General features: G+C 39.0%; 1 protein-coding gene across 1 annotated transcript in view; it reads right to left on the minus strand.

Annotated features, from left to right (window-relative positions):
• The window catches only part of dnah5 (dynein, axonemal, heavy chain 5), a 147,402-nt gene that overhangs the window by 106,478 nt on the left and 18,192 nt on the right, over window positions 1-22,732 (minus strand). The window contains exons 5-35 of the mRNA XM_078171910.1: window positions 21,327-21,545; window positions 20,780-20,917; window positions 19,785-19,961; window positions 19,157-19,270; window positions 18,839-18,946; window positions 18,314-18,436; window positions 17,761-17,976; window positions 17,345-17,371; window positions 16,542-16,649; window positions 16,121-16,206; window positions 15,357-15,564; window positions 15,111-15,224; window positions 14,692-14,898; window positions 14,373-14,453; window positions 11,929-12,019; window positions 11,493-11,638; window positions 10,541-10,718; window positions 9,966-10,220; window positions 9,449-9,645; window positions 9,206-9,299; window positions 8,446-8,588; window positions 8,018-8,094; window positions 7,784-7,908; window positions 7,406-7,641; window positions 6,813-7,031; window positions 6,190-6,252; window positions 5,645-5,883; window positions 2,716-2,863; window positions 2,477-2,569; window positions 1,572-1,771; window positions 1,230-1,383 (exon numbers count right to left, since the gene is read on the minus strand). Coding sequence (XP_078028036.1) covers window positions 1,230-1,383; window positions 1,572-1,771; window positions 2,477-2,569; window positions 2,716-2,863; window positions 5,645-5,883; window positions 6,190-6,252; window positions 6,813-7,031; window positions 7,406-7,641; window positions 7,784-7,908; window positions 8,018-8,094; window positions 8,446-8,588; window positions 9,206-9,299; window positions 9,449-9,645; window positions 9,966-10,220; window positions 10,541-10,718; window positions 11,493-11,638; window positions 11,929-12,019; window positions 14,373-14,453; window positions 14,692-14,898; window positions 15,111-15,224; window positions 15,357-15,564; window positions 16,121-16,206; window positions 16,542-16,649; window positions 17,345-17,371; window positions 17,761-17,976; window positions 18,314-18,436; window positions 18,839-18,946; window positions 19,157-19,270; window positions 19,785-19,961; window positions 20,780-20,917; window positions 21,327-21,545 — 4,584 coding nt within the window. The remainder of the gene's footprint in view (window positions 1-1,229; window positions 1,384-1,571; window positions 1,772-2,476; window positions 2,570-2,715; window positions 2,864-5,644; window positions 5,884-6,189; window positions 6,253-6,812; window positions 7,032-7,405; window positions 7,642-7,783; window positions 7,909-8,017; window positions 8,095-8,445; window positions 8,589-9,205; window positions 9,300-9,448; window positions 9,646-9,965; window positions 10,221-10,540; window positions 10,719-11,492; window positions 11,639-11,928; window positions 12,020-14,372; window positions 14,454-14,691; window positions 14,899-15,110; window positions 15,225-15,356; window positions 15,565-16,120; window positions 16,207-16,541; window positions 16,650-17,344; window positions 17,372-17,760; window positions 17,977-18,313; window positions 18,437-18,838; window positions 18,947-19,156; window positions 19,271-19,784; window positions 19,962-20,779; window positions 20,918-21,326; window positions 21,546-22,732) is intronic.

Genomic DNA, 22,732 nt, shown 5'->3' on the forward strand with positions numbered 1-22,732 from the left:
AGGAGCCAGTTCAAAATTCTTATTCTTACTTACACGATAAGTCCCCCGTTGATGTGGCTCAACTACCTCACCTGTATTCCTGCTCATTCTCTTCAATTAAATATGCTTATGCAAATTGAAGACACATTGTGATCGTGCTGTTGAGGCCGTGGCACTTACATTTTGGAATGCACCGCCTGCATCCTCAGAGTCTGTTGACTCTGTGGTTTCTTTTAAAAGCCAGCTAAAGACACACCTGTTTAGTTTGGGTAACTTGTATGCGCTATATATGTCCTTTATATTCTGTGTATTCTTGTTGCGTTCTGTGAATTTTTTCATTATGTACTGTGCAAACTACACAAACTACATAGGGTACTCACTTTATCTTCAATGTTTTCTTTCTTGTCATGTTGTGTATTGCCCTTGTAAAGCACTTTGAGACCTATGTCTGTGAAAAGTGCTATATAAATAAATTTTACTTACTTACCTAAAAAAAAAAATAAATAAATAAAAGAATCCTTGTTTTTGTTAGCTTAAAATGAGCTGTTTATATCCACAAAGGGAGCGGGTCCTCATCTACAGAGATTTCCATGTTGCGCCACCATGTTTCTGGGACAAACTAAACTCTAGCTATGGATAGGGCTGTTTGCATATGCACACTCCTCTGAGTCGAGACTGTTGGAAAAACAGTTTTTATATGAAACTGCTGTATTCAGTGTTTTTACAGGTTTAAATCACTGGGTTCATTTGTTTTGGAGAGGAAGAGACCTCTGTGGATAATTCGGCTCCTGGTAAAAAACCTCCTGAACATCTAAATCTTACGTTATCAGAGGAAAAGGGTCAGCACACACATTAGCAGGTGCTAGGCCAGTGACCTGTCTCCTACATGCTGAACAGTGTAGGAGAAACACTGATTTGTGACATTAAATTGCTTTCTTCAGTGTTTTTACCGGTTTAAATCACCGGGTCAGTTTGATTTGGAGAGAAAGAGATCGTTGAGGCTCCCAAAAAAACTCCTGAACAAAGAACACTGAAGGAATTCTACCTGGTAGAAGTTTCAGCTGGTTACAATCTACAATCTTTACAGCTAGATTCCACTGAATCCTCCTAAATCTTACACATTGGACCTTTGAACGCTACAGTGAATTATCAGTGATACCTTTTTTCCTACGTTGTAAACTAAAATACAAGAATTACACAGCACACTAATACAGATGCAAATTTGACTGATTCATTGTGACATAATCTACCTTAGGCAGCTGCTTAGCGATGTCTCCACCCACAAACACAGCCTCCAGGTAGATCCAGAGATTCTGTACAGTCATCCAGTTTTCTATGATATCCGTGGTGTTGGAAAGATTCTGAACCCACTTCTGAATCTGGGCTTTAAATGGGGTGTTGTACCTGGGAGGTAAGTTACATACATGTAAACCTTACATTATACCACACACAGTGACAGCTTGCATGATTTATGTGACGTCTACAAGGCAGTGTTCTGCAATCCCCCACAGAAAGTGTTCTGATCCATCTTATTGCAATGGACCTCATCAAAATCCTAAAACTGATGATTATGAGAATCCACACAAACATGCCTGTTGCTCATTAGAGACCCCAAAATCATCAGGCTGTCCTCCATGCTGGTAATGATCTCTGATGTGCTGTCTCCTCTCAGTAGCAGCTCTCCGCGGGTTTTAAAGTTGGCAAACGTAAAAGTCTTGTTGTCCCACTCCGCGATCACCTGCTTCAGCTTCTGCTCAATGTCACGCTCTTTCACTGCACTGATACAGATATCCTGCACAAAAACACCACAGATTTGTTTAAACAGTAGCAATACAAATCGAAGTGGAAAAAGAAATATTAATCAATAAACATCTTCAATTATCCTCACCTGATTTAAGGATCGTTGATCCTGCTATTGATTTTGATGATCAAAACTGAAAGCTCATTTTGATCGATTTACGATTTAAATTCAAAGTCATACAATAATATGAGTATCAAAGCTTTCATTAACATTATCGTAATCATTATTAATGTTGATATTATCAGTAAACATATTTTTTTTCATTATGTTAATGCCATTATTGTCAACAACTTTTTGAAGCTCCAAATATTTTGATTAAAAAAATGTAAAATATACAAACAAGCTCTCCATACAGATATCTGCTATATTATTATCATCAGGGACATACATAATCATAATCAATGGCCTGTATGAAAATTAAACTAGAGCTTAAAAATATCTATTTAGTGCCAATAATGATTTTAAGATATACTGCAACTCTCATTACACTGTATGTTAATCTCATAAATTACACACACACACACACACACACACACACACACACACACACACTGCATCAAAAACAACAACATTTAGGAATATAATATATTTTACATATATTTCCAGTTCTACACTTCACCAACCAGTATATGCTATAAAAAACATAATGGCACTTTTTAAATTTCTCCTGGTGTGCTGGATACTATTCATTCTTACCTCAATCTCCTCTTTATATTTGAGCAGAGGGGCTTCCATAATGTTGCGCAGCTTGAATGTTTCAGTCTCCACCTCAAAGGTATGCCCAGTGACCTTTGGTACAAACCAAGTGTGGAAATTAGTGTCTATTCATTCCAAATGTCAAGACAACAGCTATTACTGTTATTATCATTACATAAGTATATCAGTGAGTGTTGATGGTAACTGCGGTGGTATGTTGGTCGCCTTCTGCAACTGACCTCAGTGATTCTCTTCCAGTGGCGGGTCATCATCGCCTTGTTGGTCATGAGTTCCAGTAGGGGGCAGCACTCACTGAATTCATCTATTGTTTTCTTCAGGTCCATGAAAGCCTGCCACTCCTTCAGAGCACGAGGCAACTTGCGACACCTGGTAGTTAAAGGATACAATCATCAACAACTCATGGTTAATACCTAACTTTTAAATTAGAGATTAATTCTGCACAACATACAGTACAACATCTGTATGTGTGTGTCCTTTTGAGACACACATGCACCGACACTGTTGATGTAACACTCTGCTTTTCTGTCTTATTGAGCTGTTGCGTCAGCATACATTACCCTTGGGACTGTTAACTGCGTACAACCTTCAGCTAGTTTCATACTGTCAGAACACAAAAGTGGAGACATATTAAAAACAGTTTTTTCCTCTAAATGGAATGCCTTCAATTTGTGTTCTAAAACCCTCTTTCCCCTTCAGTTTCCTTTTGACACATGCACTATATGTAAGTCCTTATCGAGGACAGAGTGCAAAGATAAAAGTGAATGGAAATTATGACAGTGAAATCCCTCTGATTTTTTATGAAGAGCTTCATGAAAAACATTTTATGGGATAATTTTGGGGAAAGGACTTCACGTCAGAACTCATTTAATTTTCATCTATTAACATCTTTTTTTTATATAGTAGTGTTAAAATTTGATGGTCACTCAGCTGGCAGGCTTGCTATGTGCAAAGCCACTTTTTCAGTTTGACCAGAAAAACACTTTCCGTTCAGCTCTTTGCTCCTTTGCCTCCTTTTCTCCTACAGTTGCTTGCTGAAGTTAAGTAGAGGGTGCAGAATAATCTCTTGATGTGTCTCACTGTCCCTTTGTCTTCCAGTTTAGCTGAGATCAGCATAACTCTGGTTAACCAGATAAATACTGAGGTCTGTTTCAGAAAGCAGGGTTAACAAACTTTGAGTCTAGCCCTGAACTCTGAGTTTTGGGTTTCAGAACAGCTGACCACAGTCAGTTCAATCAACTATGAAAATGTTCACTCTGAGTTCAGCTTGTGCACACTGAATGAAAAAAGCCATCATCAATGGAGCTACAGCACTGTGATTCACCATGGCAAGAGGTCATAAAAGGTAGAACATCCATTTTAATCTGGTGGACATAGAGGTACAATGCATAAAGATGCAGACTGCACAAATACAAAAAAAAGTCTGAGTCAGAGCAGGGAAAAGTGTTGATAAATTAACATAATAACGTTTTATCCAGTGTTATCCATGAATTCATCATTAGGTCACAGCCTACATTACATTTTATATATATGTGTAGCCTACAGCTTTAATCTGATGTTGCACCCTCAAAATGAACCACCTAAAAACATGTCCATCTTCTTTTTGCAACTTTTATTAAACAAAATCCCTCAGTTCAGTACAAGGATATTTTTCTTCAGCCTGCATATTGCACGTCTCCGTGACTTTCCCTCTTAAAGCAACAGCGCTCTCTTCTAAAGGGTAAAGAAAACAATCTTCTCACTTCACAGGAGCTACACAGGTAAGTAATGTTTTAAACTATTGTAATAATAAAAATATGAATAAACACTTATTTAAATTAAATGTTTTAAGTAGGCACACTGATATAAAATCAGCAAGACAAATGAAATAACTGAAATAATATGTTTCAGGGCGCTACACTGACAGGGACAAAACACAGGGGCCAGCCAGATTGTAAGCTCACGATCTGATCCAGTAACACTGCGTTTGATTATTTGTACTTGAAAAGGCATGGAAATTAAAATACAGTAGATTTTAAATTTTAGACATCTATTTGAATCTCCAATAGTGTACCGTGGCTGTATACTATATACTTTAACAAATGTTGTAAATTGAAATTCAGCCACTGAAATTCTGTTAAAATACGTTCAGACTACACGCAGCCTTTTTTAAAAAAAACTTAATTTCATTCTGCAGCTGAATCATAATTAGTAACATATAGTCTCTAATACAGGCTGACCATGTTTTACAATTTAAACCCCAGATTTCTTTTCCAATCATTTTATTTCTATGATATAAACTAAGATTACACATTATATGCGATGAACATTTTAGTAAAAGTGCTTCAACAAACTGACAGCTATCTCTGTGAAGAGTCAGTGTTACCTATAAAACGCAGAGGATTTATTCTAAGCTGGGGTGACTCAGACTCTATTGGCTATTATTGGACAACAATAAAACATTCATATGCAGAAATATGTGAAAGAGATTAGGGGTGATTTGATGCTGTGATATTTTAATGTGAGGGCGAAAACTTGCACTTCAATGGACGCATTAATACGAACTGCATCAATTGCGGAAATTAAACTGCGTTTCTGGCTCTGTCAGAGGGAGGAGACAGAGAAAAACTCAGGCTTGTTGAGGAAAACCCACCACCACAGTAACTACCATAAGTACCACAGTAACTGACTCAAAGTTTAAGTTACCTTTCTTTCTGAAACAGAAAACCCAGAGTTTCCCCTGATCTCAGGGTAACTAACTCAGTAATGTTACATTTACATTCAGTGTTATGCACCAAAACAGATTGTGCATCTCTTTAAGATCTAACAAATGTGTCTGGTAAAGTTTCTTCTTCATAGCTGATTTTTTCAGGTATTTTGAATGCAGCATTGTTAACATCCATGTTTACTAGCTTGCAGTCTTCCTCTTCCCTGTCTTTGCTGGTGCACTGCAGCATATATTGGCTTGTTACTACCACCTATTGATCAGCTGACTCGTGCAACACCACTGGTGTTGTATCACGCCACTATAGTGTGTGCACACATGCACAAGATAAACAGACGGTCACCCACTAACAGATAAACAGCTCCTTAGAGCCACTAGTGGTCTAAAACTCCACTGGGACGCTTAAAATGTAGCATTAAGATCAATGTCACAGTAAACAGTCTAACCTCGTCTGAAAGTCCAGTAGCTCATTATTGATCTTCTCAATGTGGATGTCAGCCCAGAGGATATCATAGTAACCATTAACTGTCTCAATGACATTGTTGTAAAGGCCATACAGCTTCTGCAGTAGAGCCAGCTGCTTCCTAATCTCCAACAGCTGGGGATGCTGGGTAACAGGGAGTCCAAACAGCTCCTCTCCACCTGTGTAAGTGATGTACTTCCTGAACAGGTTGTCAAATCGATTCTAAAAAAGGAAAAACGTGTAAACAAAACACCCCAAATCAGTACAGTACTAAAAATTAAACATATTTACATATTTTTCAGTCATTGTACATTTGAAAAAAATGCATATGTAATTTACCATGTCTACATTTTATGCAAAGTAAAATATGCAAATAACAGTTCTGTAATTTGCAATCATCCCTCTTTGAGCACAATTATCATGTGGCTTTGTGGGGAACCAGGTCACAAATTTCAAACACACTAACTGGCTCACAGCGTAAATAATGAACCTAATTATCATGCCCTGCTCAGATTGTCAGTAACAAACCTGGAACATGATGAGTCGATCACTGGCATCCTGAGGAGCTAGCCCCACCACCATGGGTCCATCCTAAAACAGAAATTAATAAGTCAGTCTATGGGTACATCCAAATTCCCTTAAATGCATCCATGTTTCCTTCTTGTGCTTTTAGTTCCTCCCATTTAAGACGCTAGCAGAAATGCAAGGAAACAGTATATAGTATATACACTGTCTCATAATAATGATAATAATGAGGGAGCAGAATCACCACCACGCAACACTGCAGCAGTGTTTTCCCTCTATGTCTCTCTGCAGGTTCCCCTTACAATTAACTGTTCAAATACACACTGCAGGTTTTTTTAATTAATGTGAAGATGTTTGTTATACAGAGCACGGATCTTTTGAACCACAATGTGCATGGGACTTCGAAGCTCTAATGCTAAATGCACATGAACCACTTCTAATGTCAGCAACACATTTATTTCATTTATTAATTATACATGTCTGCATTTATTGATATTCTGTTTGTTCATGTATTACTTAATAATCCACGTTATGACTGTATACTGTTATAAATTTTAGGAATGTGCTGTCTTAGTGTTTGTTCAGATGTGTATGCACACCTTGCATTTGTCTCTTTGTCCCTTTACCTTGTCATAATCCTGGTAAAAGTGTTGACAGTCTTCCAGGAAGGTTTCCACATTGCTGACCAGCTCTCCTCTGAAGTTGGGCTGCAGGGTCACCAGCTCATTCTGTACCTCTGTGCTCCGGGACAGCAGCTTCTCCCAGGTGTAACGCAGCGTATCCACCTTGTCTGCCTCCTCTTTTGCCACCGACAGCTCATATTTATGAAGCATGGCATAGGACTCCTGTGAGAACAAAAGATATATGCAAGATATGTCTTTCACCTGACATCTACAAGTATGAGCAAATTATATATACATAGTCACTTTCTAAATTTCTTCTCAACTGCTATTGAGCTATTGATACAAACCTGGGTGCTTTCATAAACATTATTCGAATGCATTCAGTTCATATACACTACAGTGACCTTCATATATACACTTTGCTATTGAAAACCATTCTCACTATATGCACTCCTGAAACACTCGAACACTGCTTAGATGCTCTTATGTGCGCTACTAAAAACATCTAGTCATAATCCTACTGTGTGTGCATTTGTGTGTATGGAAAGGGGGTCAGTAATTACCATGCAGTATGAAAGACTGAATGCGATGTTTACCTCTATGGGACCAACTTGAAAATCAACAGATATTTGGTGCTCTCTGATCTCCTTGAGTGCTGCCATGGCGATGCGGATGTCATCCAGGTCCTTGATCTGCCGATTCAGTTTCTTTCCAGCTTCATCAACAAAAGCAAAGATCTGCTCCATGTCTGAGCGATATTTCCTGTTACAGTACAGTCCGTAGTCCACCATCCAGTTCTTGGTTTCAGCCGTGAGGGACATCTTCAGGTCCGCTGGCACAAAGAAATACATGTGAGCATGCAGATGTCAAAGTTTGTTTTGTAATTTCATGTTGGTGTAAAGTTTTCTTGAGAAACCTTATCAGTAATAAGGAAATTAAGAGCTGTAAGTACCAAAGATAGCAACAGTCCAAACCTGTGAATAGAGCCAAAGCTCCTACAGTTATGTACTCTGGTTCAGAGTTTATTTCCAGCTCCAGATCTCGATAGAAAAGAATCTGGCTCTCAAACTCTGACAGCAAGGGACTGCCCTGGATGAATCTGTGGGGGAAATAATGCACTGACGTAATGCTGTTGTCACTGGCAATGACCTGATGCATAGAAAATAAAACTGTTAGTTCTCAGTGGTAAGAGTGGTAATTGATCATACTGTTGCATGGTGTCTTCACGGTCCTTTCTCCAGATGTGATGATAGTGGCTAAAACGGTCCAGAGCAGTCATCACATCCTGTACAACAATATAATACAGGAGTTACACAAGTAATGTGAGGCATTTAAAATTTTCAATTTAGATTATGGATAGGATGGCAGTGTCATTTGTCTCTAGAGGTGGTCATGGTGAATAAAATACAGATACTGGAAATTACAGCTGTTGCCTTTGTTCATTTACACTGAACAAATATTTTATAAAGAGGACAAAACAGATGTGTAAAAAAAAACAAATAGACAGAGTAAAGTTTAGATTCTGATCAATTTGGAAACGTTTTTTATGCACCTTTAATTTGTTTCTCCTTGTTTTGTACAGGTTTGGCCAATTCTATACATGTTATGCTTCGTGTTAAAATGAAAGAGTGTATACCTTTTTGGTGGAGCTGATGGAGGTGCTGAGAACAGACACGAGTTTGACTATCTCCTTGTTCTCAGACACACTCTTGTAGTAGTTTCTAGCTTGGAATGGGATTGCCTGGATCACAGATGCTGAAATGTCCGAGGTGCTGCCGTCTGAGAAAGTAGAGTAAAAGGACAGAGGACAGAGGCTATGATGTGAATGTACAGACGCGGGGAGGGGGGGACTGATCTAAACACAAACAGATTGGCTTTTATTTGGAATCCATTTCTGATTATACATCTATACAGGAATGTTAGGAGAATGTGAATCTTCTCTTAAGTGTTGATGATGCGTTCTAAGGTGCATAAAGAACAGGTTCATATCCATCTTTTCAATTCTTAACCACACTGCAACTTTTTCATCCATCATCATGTTTCACAACATTACCTCCATGTCAGCCAGGGTGTCGTGACTAAAACGGCTGCTCTCCTTAAATTTGATTTTAAAATATCTTTTGTTTAAATGTCTTGTCTCTAAACCTACTGACATATTCATGCCATTTCCATCAACATGTCTCCATTTGCTTCTAGTCAGATGTGGCTTTGCTCTGCTGAGCTGTGAAATAAGGACATCTGATTATCATTTCACTGTGGTGCACTAGCTAATGATCAATGTCCTGGTCTGCTTGCTGGAAACAATATGGATAAATCAATTTGAAGTCCACATAGGCAGAGTTTTGAGTCGTTGAACTGCTGTGATACATCACGGAATGTCTCATGTCCTCTCATACCAGCCAGGCTTCTGTATGTTGTTGCTCCATCCTCTGATTCACTGTCAGAACTGTCCTGTTTCAGAGCCGCCATTCGTCTTTCATTCATTTTTCTCTGCAAAGTTGAAACACTCGTAAAGAAAGACTTCAGGGTTTGTGTGGTGGACTATAGTGCTATAAAATCATCAGTCCAGAAAGATTAGTGACAGTTATAAATCCATTTCATGCCACGAATTATTGCTTCCCTCATCAGATCAAACCCACCTTGGAGATCCTTTCTTTGCTCCACTGGCTGACTCCTTTGCTGACACTGACTATACACTCTACAGCCCGGTTTAGAGCCTGTTGGACCTCCTCCAGAGCTGGAACCATGGCGATGTTAGGGATAGAGAGGGTCACATTGACTCTAAAGATTGCCTGCTGACCGCTGCTTTTGCCGTGACTGGGTAAGTCACCCTCAGCTACAAGGGGAGAGAAGAGTAGCTCTGATACAATATGATGTGATTCAAGGATGGACATTGTATGAGCTCTGTGGACAGCACTGGCAACAATCAATGTAACTAGCCAGAATTTATGGCACCTAATACAACAGTGTAGAGGAAAATGTGAGAAGGATAATTGTGTTTCATTATTTGTTGCTGTGAGTCCCAAAAATCACTTGACAAATCATTATTAAATAAAACAAAATCAAGCTTTAAAATGAAAGACCTTTATATTATTGTGTTTTATATTAAAATAAGCCAAAGTACTACAAGCAGAAAAATGGTTACACAAGACACACCCAAGAAATGCATGACCGAGGAGGCATGGATGCGCTTGCGTAGCATCTCCAGGGTGTTGCGTGTCAGTCTGAGCAAAGCATCCACATTGCAGTGGTTGAAGTAGGAGAGCAACTCCTGGGCTTCCTCCTCCATCACTTCCATCAGGTCCCTCTTCTTCTTCTTCCTCACCAAGGGAGAGGAAGGGCCAACACTGGCAGGAGGGACCAGGGTGTTTCTGGAGAAGAGACGGCCCTCTGAGCGGCCTTCATCTTCACCTGAGATGCAAGAGGTGACACATTTAGCTACAGCTCTCACATAGCAAATACAAACATAAACTTATACAGCAACTCTGTTTTATCAGATTTTAAATTGCCTTGCACAGCAGGGGCTAGACATAATGTTTAAAGAGGCGGAACATCAGTGAAAGTTAAACTAATATAAGTTAAGTTATAGTTATAATAAGTTATGGCCTTTCTATTCTTTCATGCACCTGCTCTGATGTGCTATTTGACATTAACCTTCTCCGTTCTGGTAGGTTCAATGCTCCTTATAATTTCCCATTCTACTTTATCTCAAAAGGAAAACATCAATCTACCTTCACTGTCGATGTGCTCTATGGTCTTGCTCTCAGCGCAGCTCTCTTCCTCAGCCTTCTCCACCTCCTCTCTCTGATTGTGATCAAACTCCAGCAACATGTTGATCAGTTCATTAGCAGCCTCCTCCACCAGTGAGCTCTTAGTGTGAAGGCTCTGGGCCTGTCTTATGCACAGGTCCTTTACAAATATGTACACAAGACATGTACATTAACTATGGTTGTGGCATAGTATGCACTCTAAGATTAAACCAGGTTCCCCTCAACCACAGTAAAACTTTTTTTTTTGTATCCTGGATTCCAAGGACACAAAATTCAGAGAATTAATCCATGAAAATTACACGAACACTTGTCATTTCTTTCTAATTTACGTTAATTCAACTCTACATACAGAACTGTAATGAAGTTATCTGGGCACAAAATCAAATAATGTCAGATTCAATTACTGTCAGAGATTTCTACACAGCAGCGGACATCCCTTGGCATGGGCTGGGATTCCAACGAGTCAATGTGTACTTCATATCATTGTAATGTATGATACACTGCTTTGTCTTCAGCCATCATATCAAGCTTTATTGTGATTACTTAGCAGCTATTCCATCACATTAATAAATCATGATTGATGACCTGTGGCATCACTGCTAATGTTCTTTGTGCTCATCAACAAGCAGTGTCACAAGAAACATACAGCAACAGCTTTCATGGAGGGCATATTCATCTGAATATGGGGTACAAAGTTCACCATCAATGTAATTAATAATAATGAAATGAATGCCTCTGGTACGTTTAAAGTAAGGCATTAGAAAGTGTTAAGTGTATTAAATCAGCTTTGCATGTAATTCAATTTTTATGTGAACATGACATCTTTCAAATTATAGTAGGTGGGGTGGGGGCTGTTGCATAATTTAAAGTGTAGGCTTCAGTTTTATTTGACACAGATAATGTATTTAATTACCCTTGTAGTCTGAACAAACTCCTCACAGGTGACTGGTTCATCCTCTGGCAAAACACACAGTGTGGAGCTGCTCATCTCCTGCAGTACCGCATCTATCCTAAACTCCACCAAGTCATTCACCCTGTCCATCAGCAGCCCCAGGTCGACTAGAGAGACAAGAGAAAAGGGGGACACAGGCCAACAGAAGAGAAAACGAAGTTGGCAAGCATTAAAGGACGGGAGGGGAAGAGTAAGGTGGAAGAAAAAGCATATACGTGGATCAGAAGAGACAGCACATTGTACTGTATGTGAGGTTTTTTTTTTAATGAGAACACACGCTAACAGCAAGCACACAATGAATCAATGAATGTAAATCCTATCAGATGTTGCCAGTGCAGAGTTGCAAGATATCTTCAACACACGGGTCATTGATCTTGTTGGATTTTTTTTTGCTTACCCAAAGCTTTGTCGATGCGGTCGAGGTACTTGTCTATATTCAGAGACGTCCAGTTGATGGAGGTCAACCCCGGCTGTATAGCCTCATCCACCTGTCGAGTCAGTGATGTATGATGATGCACTTTCTACAGTAGCTGATGTGCAAAGTCAGTCTCATTGTCTCAGATTCATGTTAAATGTTGTTTAAAAAAACAATCGAACCAACAAGATACATCACACAGGCCCATTTAATAGGAAGACAGAGACAGACAGAGATATTTTTCTTATCTCTATCACAGCTCAAGTTTCTTAGGTTGTTTTATTTCATTCATTCATGTTGTTTCCTGTTTTACTTTGAAACTCACATCTCCTCTTGTTTCAGATTACTTCACTTCCTGCCCCTGTGTGTTTTCCCTCCCTGTTGATGACATCACCTGTGTCTGATTGTCTGTCCCGCCCTGATTAGTCTCACCTGTGTCTCATTGTCCTTCCCCTCACCAGAGTATTTAGTGTGTGTCTTGTTTTCTCTTCTTTTTTGTGTCAGTTCATTTCAGCTCCTTGCGTGCTTAGCGTTCCAGCCTTTTGTTTCCCAGTGTCCTTTTCTTGATTTTTATGGGATTTAAACTGCTGATTGACTCTGCCTCTGCCCTCATGCCTATTGGATCGGTTTGTCTTCACTGATTGTCCTTCTGTGTACCAAACCTACCTTTTTGAATAGTAAAGACCCATATTTTACTTGAACTGTCCAAAGTCGTGCATTTGAGTCCTCTCTCACCTGGTTCACCACTTGTCACAATCTCTTGATTATCATGTAACTCCCTCTATGTCTGCTTTTTTTTAAGATATTTTTTGGGCATTTTTAATCCTTTAATTGATAGGACAGATGAGTGTGAAGGGGGAGAGAGAGAGGGAGTGACATGCAGCAAGGCGCCACAGGCTTTACTCGAACCTGGGCCACTGCGCCAACAGCCTTGTACATGGGCGCCTGCTCTACCACTAAGCCACCAACACCCCCCCTCTATGTTTGCTTGAACCCTTTCTCACATGCTGCAACAGCAGCTGCACAAAACCTATCATAGTACTTTAACAAGTCTGAAGAGGTACATTATGCAGTATTTTTACTGGGGAAAAGAAAGTAAAGAAATTATATGATTTCTGAACCTGAAACTATTATTCACTACAATCTTGTGGGTTTTTTTTAAAAAAAGGAGCAACAGCTACCTCCATAGTTTATTTAATCCAGAAGTTACGGCATGTCTCCTACATAGTCAGTTGGAGCACACATCCATAACTTCCATCATGACATATTAAATTAGGCTAATAACGTACACTACCTGATGCAGGAACTGTAAAACATATTTGCTGTCACATAACTGGTGATGAGCACTGTGACAATACTGAAAGGAAAAAGCTTCAGAGGCATTTTCCATGCTTTAGAAGCATTGGTATATTACCACTGAGTAAGTGGCCTTATCATTGGACAAGAGTAATTTGCAAATGGAATTAACTTGGCAGGTCATATTTAACTCTGAGCAAGGCTAGCATAAAGGTGGTCAATGTCTTCCCATTATAAACATCGCTGTCACTGACCTCCTTTTCATCAGGCTAGCTAAAAACATTTCCATTTTGCCATAAAGTGGAGAGAAAGTGCAGAGAATCGATGAAATTTGGTGTGTGAGTATTGGAGGCCCCATAACCCTTTGAAACCTGGAGTGACATTACTTTTCTTGTGCTGCCTTTAGATGCCTTTTGCAAGTCTTTAAACATTTGAACCCTGAGCAAATTGGTGCAATTTCATTCAAAATCATGGGGAAAAAGGCAGTGAGCAGCTTGGTACAAAATGTCCCACAAATTGCAAAACAAAAAAATAGATTTAAAAAATTATTCAAAAATCAATATTACATTTTAAAAATATATGATACAGAATTATTCTAATTTTTAAGCACTTTTTCCAGGTAATTTCTTTGTTTGTTTGTTTTGAACCTTTTCTTTTCTTTTTCTTTTTTTGCTAACTTTCTTGTTTTTATTTTCTCTTTTTACTAATTTCTTGCTATTTTTTTTTTTTGGTATTTTTTTCTTTTGTTGCTCATTGCCTTCTTTCCATGTTTTTGAAATAAATCAAGCCAATTTGCTCAGGTTTCAAAAGGTTAAAATACACAGTGACTGTTCAAAAGAGAAAATCAGTTATCTTTATCAAACAAACAGGAGCTGGAATAGTGGAGTTGAATTAAATTTCTAAATTACTATGACTCACACTGTAAATTATATCATAGCCTCTTATGATTCTGAGCTTCAAACTGTTCTATTGGCCTATTCAATGTCCTATTGGATCTATCAGATATATACTCTTTAATAAAATAAGTTTAAACTTGTATTAACCATAAATGTATAAATACCACTATACAATAAATCAATAATAGATAGCATGCAGGATATAATACAACTTATATCAAAACCACATCTTACCTTTGCTACATGTGGCATGGCCAGCTGTTCAAAGGCGCTCTGAATCTTAGCTCGAACTCTGGTGTTCTCACTCAACATTAACTGGAAGTGGAAAGATAAAAATACAGTTTCTGTATTCACCCACAACAGTGTTGAACTGATTTGCATGGTGAAGAGTGCTGTAAGTACAGTTGAAATGACCTCCCTTTATATAATGCATGTACTTTTACGGCAACTGTATTTTATACTGCTTTATAGAAGAATAATCGACTTTAACTCCTTAAATTGCCTCTTTAAGTTTTATATGTTTGCAGATGTGTAAGCTGTGTATAATATCCACCTGTAATCTGTTGTAGTTCCTTTTCAGGGTGTCCTGTTTCTGCTGCAACAGAGCAGCAAATGGTGGGGTCTCCAAATTCATCCTTGTCATACAGTTTGCCTCCCTGATCTGGGTCAAAATCTCTGGGTCAAAATTCACAAATAGCTCCCCTGTCTCTGGAGACCTGACCAACAGAGAGGCCTGCAGGCCCACCCGGGCATCCTCCATCTGGGCAGGAGGTTTCAAGGTAAGTTGGGTAGTTTAGTAAGGGTGGTGAGAAAGAAGAGGTGAGAGGAAGAGAAAAAAATGAAGCCAACAAAAAAGAAGAAGAAACCCAGTAAGAGACCCAAGACATTGGGTTAAAGGAGAGACAACACACACTGTGTATGTGCATGTTATATGTGATGAAACTAGTACCCAAACTGTGTACATCCTTTTACCTTTTTCATCCAGCTGTGATGGTACAGCATCTCAAACTCCAACAGGACCCTTGCAACCCTGTTAAAATTCTTGATGATCCTCTTGGCTTCTGGTGTGGAAAGAACACCAGGATGCTACACAGGTACAGAATTGGCACTGTATAAGTTCAGGGCGGAAAATGCACAAACAATTCTATTGTAAATCAACAAAAACAACACCTAGGCCCACTCAGGTTTCACTGCAGAGAGGCAGAAATTCAATATTACCTGCTGAAAGAGATCCATGGGAACCTGGATCCTGCTGGACAGCTGCCGAGCCCACATGATACGGCCCGCCACGGGGGGCAGGTCCCGGCCAGTAGGGGGGTCCAGTTTCTGCTTCATGTAGATGCGGGAGACCATTTCAATGTCTCGGCCATAGTTCTGCAGAATGCGCTGGTACTTCTCGTCAATACCAAGGTCTGGGATGCCCAGTCTGTTTTTATAGGTCCAGAAATAGAAGTAGTTAAAAAAAAAGAGGCAACCAGTATTAGAATAATGAAATAAATGTGAATAGAATTAAGTGTAATATGGTATTCCAGCAATTACATCTTCTTTGTTTTAGGTCAAGGTCGTCCTTTAGATGTGGCAGAATCTCAGTGAGCTAGTATGCACAAATAAAGAACCTCGAACTGGCTAACCTCTGAAATGCAGCAATTATATTATTGTTTAATGAGATGAAATGATAAAGGTTTATTCAGAGTCATGCTGTTTTTTTGTTTTCTTCCCCTGGTTTAAGCCTGAGACGCCATGTGAATGTAATTGACTATTACTAACTGGTGGGATAGAGAATTGCAGAAAAAGAATCAGATATATTTTTACATATTCTTATATTTTTTCACATTCTTTTTATTTTATATCATGTCTTTATACTATGTTTACTGTTTCACACCAAGTCAACAAATTAAATTCCTTGTATGTGCAAACCATTTCTGAATCTGATTTTGAATTAGAACTTTTCTGTCCTAACAACCAGACTGAGAAATACTTACCTTTCGAATTTCTTCAACACATTTAGAGCTCTCTCTGTGTTGTGAATTTTTTCAAAGGTGCTATCCATGAAACTCTTCAGCTGATTCTGGAAGCACAAAGACCAATATCAAAATAATATTGAGAAAGGACACAGCAGATTGTTCATACTGGGTCATGCCTACAGTATAACAAAGTAAGCCACAGGTGTTTTCACTTATTGTCTAATTCAACCTTTTCACAGCACAGTGTGGGAATGTACAGACATGTAAGTGGGCTATAATGACCTCAATCCAAGTACTGTCCCATCCAACCTCAACCTGAGCAGAGGCCTAATTAGCCATAACAACTGAAAACACCTGTGTGGATGTGAAGGCCCATTAATTGTTGTGTACAATATAGAGGACACAAACTAATTAGTCGTGTCTGCAATATTAAACTTACATGAAGCTCAGAGGTGCTTTTGCAGAATTCTTCATAGTCGACATCAAAGTCAGTTCTCCTCTGGTCGAGGAAACTGTAATGTTTTTTCTTCATGTTCAGCACAATAGCCTTTCTCACACACAAACACACAGCCATCCAAACAAATACGTACAATCAGTTTTATATTTGAACATTAATCAGTTCTAAATCTAAGGTTTTAAGGCCTCTCAAAATTTTGCCTCATTGTTCTGCTGCAGCTGGTAATTTTGCTATTATACTTTAGATTCTTTAATCTAATTTCCTTGACCAATTGTGTGTCACTGCACTGATGTTAGCAACATACCATCCAAGTCAGGGAGTTAATCTGAGTTTAAAATATCAAAGGACAAACAGAGCATCAAGGAAATATTACACAAAATCTTACCATAAATTATGTACATATTGAGGTGCTTACTGTCAGCATCTGCAAAAGGAGAGCTCTGTGCTCTATTTTAATTCAGCTCTTTCTGGTTACGTGGGCCATCAAACAACTAATGGAATTACAGTGTGTAAACTGGATGACATGCAAAACATTTGCAAATAAATTGCTGGAGAAAATAACTGAACATCAAAGTCAGTAGAGCAACATATGACAAACACATTTTGGAGTTGTTACTTTGTTCATGTTCCATGCAGTTAGTATTGTCAAACTGTTTTGACTTTGACTTTGTTGTGATATGTACACTGGTAGAAATTTAATGTCTATGAATTTCACCACTGCATGCTGTCAACTATGAAAATGGGCCATGCAATACTAAAAGCTGAGGACAGCATTGAGACATTACCTCCCATTTTCCCTGCATTTCTGCAGTCTGTACATCCAAGGAAGCAGACAAACAACAAACACACACACAGCTCACATCAAAACACTCTCAAGGGAAAACATCTCAACACCAATTTGACAGTGAATCAAGAAATTTAAATGTTTTTTCTACGACTCAAGACAATACAAATTGATTTTGTGAACATTAATATTGTTAAAGTATTTCTCCCAACAGGAAACCAAGGAAAAAGACTATAGTCTGACAATGTCACATTATTCTACAGCCTGAAGCTCTGGACACACACTATTCTCTCCTGAGCTGCAATCTACTGACATATTCCAACATCAGTGAATGACAGAAGAAACAGTGGCTCAGCTGTCTAGCAGTAGCAGATGAAAGAATTTCTTGACAACAACCTGATCTAACAATGTACCCACTTGAAACCTGGTGGCCATGGTCTCCAGTCCTTCTATCTTAGAGTCCTGCAGGGCAGAGTAGGTGGAAATGGTGCCGAACATATCCAGGATCTTGTTGAGTCGTCGCTGGAACGTGTCAAACTTCCCAAATATGTACATCTCACTGAAGTCAAACTGTCTCTCTGAAGGAGTCTGTTCCAGCCTCTCCTTGGTTTTATGGAAATACTGCTGATACTCCTAGAGGACAAAGTTTGACATGCAGAAAAACTGGTCACTTTCATTTTCACTCATCCATCACATCAAGGTGGTTTACAATGACAAGTAACTTTGCTTCCTTCTTTAACATTTCTTATGTCATGGCAGTGGCATTGGGAACACTCAGGTCTCTGTCTTTCAACAAAGCATCTAGACGACAAACAATACAATATACACAAATGTTAAAATGGACAGATTCTTAAGAGTTAGTGCAGCTACAGTATGCTACAAAGAACATTTGATATGAACGCAAAAACAAAAATCTAAGAGGCAGTAACGATAGACATTATAAATAATGTATTCTACCAATAAGCAGTACCTGGTTTAGGTGAATGGCAGCTTTGATTTTGTCAGCTACAATTTGCTGAGGCTGGTCCCATATTGAGTTAGAGCCGTTATTTGTGATGTAGGCCTTGCAGGCTGTGATCATCTGGTTCGTCACCTGGAGGTATTGATGGGAAATATATGATATGATATGCATTTGAACGCTTTGTGGACCCAAACATCTTGAGACTACACATGTAGCCACAGTTGCTAAATGTTAGTGCACACATCATCATGAGCAAGGGTGGATGACATGTTAGAAATTACATTTTACAAATCATTCTGTGAATAAGTCTTGTTTTTCACTCTGGGTTCATGTAACAATACCCTTAGTGGGCAAACAATTAATGTTTCAACGGTTCGTTTTATTCATCCATAAAAACATGAAAATCACAGATCTCTGGGTTAAATGAACACAATATCCAGACTGCAGGCAGTCGGCTTTGCCGAATCCCATTGTTGATTACGGTATAATCCACTTCATCACTGTTGTATTGTGTGCAGTAGCAGCCACCCCTACCTTGACAAAAAGCGACGTAATCTTTTCTGATGTGTTGTAGTAGCGAGAAATACTGTGAATCATCCTAATGGCATTGATCAGACCTGGGATTGCATCCACCATCGATACCTGAGGTGAAACAAGGATTATAACTCGTGAGTGTTTGTACAATTATACATTATGCAATGACGTGCCCTTGCACATATAAAAAACACTGAACAGTATTTGTGTAATATTCTACTTTCATAACTAGACTCACGAGAGGGATACTATGCATTTGTTTTGCCTTCAATGCAGCAGACCACTTCATCTTTAAAAAGATTAAATCATTTTTCTTACAGGGTCACTTTTGTAAAGAGGGTCACAAAACTTCTCCAGGCTGTACAGGTACTTGACATTGTCTTTGGCCTCGTTGGCTGCATCAGTGATCCTGGTGTCCAGTTCCCGCCATGACTACAAAAACAAACACTTAACGCATTTAAAGAAGTATTTCACTGCTGGAAAATGGTCTTTTCATAAAATGTGATGTAATGCAACCTTGTCTGTTATGACACAGGAAACAATATGGCAGCCATCTGGTCACAAACAATCTCAAAATATAGTTAAAGGATAAGCTAAAATATGTTTCTGAAAACATTTGAGACAACAAATGGGCAACACAGTAACATAATCTTGGTTAACATTTGATCAGCACAGCTTAGTTTTATCGTTTAATCTCAGTTTTTTCCAGCCTCCGTTTTTACAGTACAGGAAACAGTATGGCGCCCTCTCATATTACAGCTGAACAGTACTGATGTAAGACTGTGTCACACTGACAGTCTTTTGAAGAATGAAATGCTGATATTATGGACAGAAAAGGTTTTGACAGAATCAATGTAGTGTCCTATGAAGCAGCAAAATCAAGCAAATGTGAACATATATAACATATAAGATTAAAATCTAGCGGTGAGTGCCAGTAAATTCTGACCTTTATAAGTTTAGATTTGGCCATCAAGAGCACACCCAGTGCAGCTCTAACATCAGGGCTCTTCAGCTGGTCCAGAAGGTAGTTGAAGCGGGACATTCGTTTCTTCCAGTGGTCCAGCTCTGCCCGAGGACCGAGGTCATCAGCCTCCTTTCTCAGCTGGTCACTCTCAGCTAGAACCTGGAGAACAGAGCATCATTTCTGCATAACAAAAATATTACTGAAACACAACATTCTTTAATACTGTATGCTGTGAGATAAAAAATGTATATATATTTTGCATCTAGCCTGCCACATAGCTTTTCAGGATGAAAATGCATATTAAGTATTTGATGCTCCAGCTTCATGTAACATTTAGCACATATCCAGTCAAGTATTTGTCTCGCACTTCTGAACAGCCTGTTCAGCTTGATGTGATACAAAGCACATCCAAAAGACATTTCAAGCAAACTTGGATCTCAGAAATTCTTTTTCAGAATCTGGCCAAGAGCCATTCTGCACAAAACATAGAAGCAACAGTTGTAACGATACCAGAATTTGAAACTTTGGCATTATAGAAAATAAATAAAATAAAATTCTCAACACTCCTTTCAATCCGATGGCAAAAAGAAAAAAAAGACTTAGGCACACAAAACAGACTTTTTAAGAAATTTATACCAATACCAGTCCTGGTACAGAAAAACCACTGAATACACACCTCTATTAAAGTGTTGGATCTGTTGCTGGAAAGAGTGACCCAACAGCCACAGGTTGAGGACCAATTGATTTTCTTTGTTGCTGTTTTACCTGTGCAGCCTTGTTTTGAAAATCTGGTTGTAGGTCTCTTTTTTCATAGCTTCGGTATTTGCGATACTATCAAGTGTATAATTAACAGAGATCAAAGTATTAAATTATTGGTACTTTCAGCAACCTTAATAGGAATACAGCAAGTTTAAGAACAAATAATCAGTGTGATATGTGTGAGGATAGCATCTTACCTCTTACCTAACATGTCTTACCTGTTCTATCTGTTTGATCCAGATTTTCATGCAGGCCTCTATCTTTTCTGTGGTCTCTGTGCTGTTGGCTGCTGCCATGTAGTCTGATGGGCCTTTCAGCACCCGCAGGTCAAATGTGTCACACTCTTTCAAGGTAACCTGAAGGCAAGCCATGACATGTTTTTTTTTTTTAACCGTGGTGTCCAGAATTTATTTTGTTTTTTTTTAATGTGTCTGGGTGTGCTCTTATGAGGAAATATTCAAAATAAGAAAATATGGTCAAGGTCCTACTGCTTTAAATAAACACTGATGAAAAAGGTTCATAAATGTTCAAATAGCCTTGTTTTGTCTACTTTAATCCAAATAAGTATGCATTTTTCTGTGATTTTGTTAGGCAACATATAGCTTCTCAAGCACTAGCATGGGTTAGTGCACCAACATTTAAATTAGCTTTTGACTCAAGTCATCTGCATTTCTCCATTGGGTATTTCATAACTGTTACACTTGTGCATTAACAATTAAACAACAATTAACTTACTCTTGATGTGTACCAGAGTCTGCTCTTTACCTTTTCCTGCAGGCTCTCCTGTGCTCCAGCCAAAACAGACACAAAGCTTTCCAATGATGACAAGAAGTCCTGTTTGACAGTCTGGGCCTGAGGACTGGCCAGTTCCCCCCAGCCGTGGTTCATCTTTCTCAATGTGGGGATGAAGATCTCAGAGAGCAACTGCTCCACACTTTTTAGCAGACCCCCATTTGTTGTGTCCAACATATTGAAATTTACATCCTAGAAAGAGACAAAAGGGCACACATGCAAAAATCATTGCAAAAAAAAAAACAAAAAACAATTCAACATTTTACTGAATTCAAAAACTTTAGGATAGGACCATAACCCTGGTTCTGCGATAGCATCAGTGAAGTACCTTTGCAGTGGGGTGTACTATGGGGTACGTCTCACTGTATGTGCCAGTGTTGGTGCAGTAATATCGAATTTGTAGAGCCTTGTAAAAGTGTGAGGTGAGGCCCAACTAACAGCCAAACATACATCCTGCCCTTGAATAGGACCCAGGATGCTGCCATGCCCCTAATGGAGTAGACACACAGATCAGATGGGGTCTGGAGAGCTTTAGGACATAGCAATAGCCTCCACCATCCAGTGTGAAAGGTGTTGCTTAGATATAGGTTTGCCTGTATGGCCTTGACCAGGGGCCTGCAACCTTTATCATCAAAAGAGCCATTTTTGGCCAAAACAAAAAGAAATAATAAAATGCGTGGAGCCCCAAAAACATATTTGAGCCTTATACTGAAGGTAACACAACCTATTAAGTTAAAGACAAAGACAGTTTTAAAGACCAATCGGTTTTATCTCTGCCTCATCATCATTAGTTACAGAAACAACTGTTACGATGTGGCAAGTTTCCAACAGCAAACCGAGTACCTTGGGTAAATGCATGGACATCACTATACCGTTTGGCATGAAACCACAAAACCTGACATGATCATCATGACTTTCTCACAGTAACTCACAAGCTCATTTGTTTGTTTTTCAATTTAAATTAGTTAAAATACTGTCATACTTCTACACTGCTTTCTGGCATGGCAGGTACACCCATAGTGGGCATGTACAAACAAGCTCTCTCTCACACACAAACACACACCAAGTAGTCCTTCCTCCCCCTCTTGCTGTGAGCATCTTGTAGCAAACATGCCCATTTATCAGTAGTGGTGATTAGCTTTGCTGCTGACAGCAGGTGATCAGCAAGAATCAATAGCCAGAACTGCCCGTGGTATCAGAGTGCTATTGTCCCCCTATTGTCTCACTCGCTCTGGATGAAAAGAAGCTGTCTTAGTTCAGGGAAACCATTTATCACATGAATGGGCTCAAAGAGAAATCAGTGCCAAAGGAAAAGGAATCAAATGTTCTTTTGTCATTTGAAACTTTCATCTTCTGTTACATTGAAGGAATCGGTCAGT

Source organism: Epinephelus lanceolatus, chromosome 10, assembly GCF_041903045.1.
Source record: "Epinephelus lanceolatus isolate andai-2023 chromosome 10, ASM4190304v1, whole genome shotgun sequence".
Lineage (NCBI taxonomy): Eukaryota > Metazoa > Chordata > Actinopteri > Perciformes > Serranidae > Epinephelus > Epinephelus lanceolatus.